This window comes from Genypterus blacodes, unplaced genomic scaffold (assembly GCF_046128005.1).
Source record: "Genypterus blacodes isolate CSIRO-AG114 ecotype Tasmania unplaced genomic scaffold, CSIRO-AGI_Gbla_v1 ptg000181l_1, whole genome shotgun sequence".
Taxonomy (NCBI): domain Eukaryota; kingdom Metazoa; phylum Chordata; class Actinopteri; order Ophidiiformes; family Ophidiidae; genus Genypterus; species Genypterus blacodes.
Window position 1 is genome coordinate 95,001 of NW_027466982.1, and position 2,500 is coordinate 97,500.

General features: G+C 49.6%; 1 protein-coding gene across 6 annotated transcripts in view; it reads right to left on the reverse strand.

The window, feature by feature from the left end:
• Nucleotides 1-893: 893 nt before the first annotated feature.
• The window catches only part of abcc3 (ATP-binding cassette, sub-family C (CFTR/MRP), member 3), a 20,594-nt gene continuing 18,987 nt past the window's right edge, over nucleotides 894-2,500 (reverse strand). For 3 of the 6 annotated variants that reach the window (XM_076167942.1, XM_076167940.1, XM_076167941.1), the window contains 3 exons: nucleotides 2,378-2,500; nucleotides 2,059-2,253; nucleotides 894-1,968 (listed from right to left, as the gene is read on the reverse strand). The exon at nucleotides 2,378-2,500 is cut by the window's right edge and continues 44 nt beyond it. In XM_076167942.1, coding sequence (XP_076024057.1) covers nucleotides 1,857-1,968; nucleotides 2,059-2,253; nucleotides 2,378-2,500 — 430 coding nt within the window. In that variant the 3' untranslated portion in view covers nucleotides 894-1,856. The remainder of the gene's footprint in view (nucleotides 1,969-2,058; nucleotides 2,254-2,377) is intronic. The other 3 variants (XR_012965259.1, XR_012965257.1, XR_012965258.1) reach the window with 3 other exon arrangements.

Below are 2,500 nucleotides of genomic sequence, written 5' to 3' on the forward strand. Positions count from 1 at the left end.
AGGTGAGACACACACTCTGACACGTGAACGACACAAAGCCCTGCAGCTTGATCGGACCTTCAGCTGAGCAACGACGCGTCTCTGGTTCCTGTCTTCTGTTCCAGTTTGCATCTCTTCATCTGTCGTCTGGGCGGAGCTTTGAGGGGAAATCACTCTGAGATGGATTTGAACCCAAAACAGGACATGGAGAAGGAAAGAGCTGACAGGAAGGAGGAAGGAGCGATAGGATCAGAAAACCATTGCTTGGTGTAAACAGCAGAGGAAGAGGAGGAGGAAGAGGAGCAGCAGCAGCACTAAACACAAACCACTTCAAGTCCAATCCTGGTGTCCACAGTGACTGAGTAGTGTGTATATACTCAGTCTACAGGGTAGATTGTGTTTCCTGTTGCTGCTGTGTGTCTGCATGCTGTCCAACAAAGAGAAACGCCAATGATGTTCACTTGTGCATGAACCCCCCCCCCCCCCCCAGGCCCGTGTGTGTGTGTGTGTGTGTGTGTGTGTGTGTGTGTGTGTGTGTGTGTGTGTGTGTGTGTGTGTCTTCATCTTTACACATGTAATGAGTCACTTAGGCGCGCGCTCCCTCTAGTGGAACACTAAAGGAACTACAGGTAGGGGCTCCTTACCCACCAGGAGGTTTTGGGATCGACTGTGATTTGTTGAACGGAGGACAAACAAAAAGGTGCGAACTCTACAAGCAAGTCTGAAATCCTCTAAAACAACAACAGGAGCCGTTTCCTCTTCAGCAGGAAGGAGTCACAACATTTGGTTTGATTTAGTTTGTTTTCCATATTTGGATCCCTTTGGTCCAGATCAGGATCCATGACGTTTCTGATCTTAGAACTAAAGGAGTTTGTGCTCAAACTCCAGCTGAGTGAAGGAAACAGAGGCTCAGACTTCTTCTTCTCTTCTTTAATCACAGCCCTGCCTCAGAGTTTCTTTGTACAGAAAGATTTGGTTTGCAAAGTAATCACAGATTTCATTTAGAAATCTGCCCCAAATGTGACAATTCTTAAAAAAAAGTAACTTAAATAACAGGAGAGTAAAAAAGAGTGTGTGTCTTTAGAGCAGAGCAGAGTGGCACAGAGTTCACGTGTGTAGAAAAATAACATTTAAAGTCCTATTGGCTTCCTGCAGCACAAGACAGGGGATTAGAAAAACCATACATTCAGTGAGGCTCCTCCTCCCTCAGGATGAAGACCAGACCTGCAGACCAGAAGACCAGAAGACCTGCAGACCAGCAGACCTGAAGACCTGCAGACCTGAAGATGCAGACGGGCGACAACCAGCAATTTGCAAGTCTATCTTCCTGTACGTTATGTAAGCCGCCTGGTACTCAGCACTGTCAGACTCAGCTGCCTGGTACTCAGCCTCAGCATCACATCTGTATCATTTCAATCCTTTGTCAGTCTGACTTTAATAGAAAACAGCAAACACTCATCCTATCCTGGGGGGCGGAGCTACAAACACACAGATTTCCCTCCCATGACCACAGAAATCTACCTAAACGTGCCGATGTGGCTTCAGACTGTTCGTTGATTCCGGTCTGCTCAGAAGTTTGCGCTTGAATGAAAAGAAGCAGCCGAGTCCTTCAGGTCCTCCTCAGACCCTCAGACCTTCAGACCCTCAGACCTTCAGACCCTTAGACCTTCAGACCCTTAGACCTTCAGACCTTCAGACCATTAGACCTTCAGACCCTCAGACCTTCAGACCTTCAGACCCTCAGACTTTCAGACCCTTAGACCTTCAGACCCTTAGACCTTCAGACCCTTAGACCTTCAGACCCTCAGACCTTCAGACCCTCAGACCTTCAGACCCTCAGACCTTCAGACCCTTAGACCTTCAGACCCTCAGACCTTCTACTGAGCCAGTCCTGCGTCCCGGGCCATGCCGTGGAAGATTCCTCGCTGGGCCAGAAGGTTTGTCGGAGTGTCAAATTCAGCGATCTGTCCCTTGTCCAACACCAGAACTCTGCATGGAGACAGGAGAGGGACGGATGGTCAGAGCAGTCAGGAGCTATGAAGAGGACTAACAGGAGAACCTACTCCTCCTCCTCCTCACCTGGTGTAATCCATGATGGTGTTGAGTCTGTGTGCGATGGTGAAGACGGTGCAGTCTTCAAACTGACTCCTGATGGTGGACTGGATGAGGTCGTCCGTCTCCAGGTCAATAGCAGCCGTGGCTTCGTCCAGGATGAGGATCCTGGTCTTCCTCAGCAGAGCTCGAGCCAAACACACCAGCTGCCTCTGACCCACGCTGAGGAGCAGAGAGAGAGAGAGAGAGAGAGAGTGTGTGTGTGTGTGTGTGTGTGTGTGTGTGTGTGTGTGTGTGTGTGTGTGTGTGTGTGTGTGTGTGTGTGTGTGTGTGTGTGTGCGCCTACCTGAGGTTCTCTCCTCCCTCTGAACATTCCAGCTCCAACTTTGCTGGCTGGTTGCTGACAAACTTGTGGAGGTGAGAATGTTCCAGAGCTTTCCACAGCTCGTCCTCACTGTAGCTCTCAAAG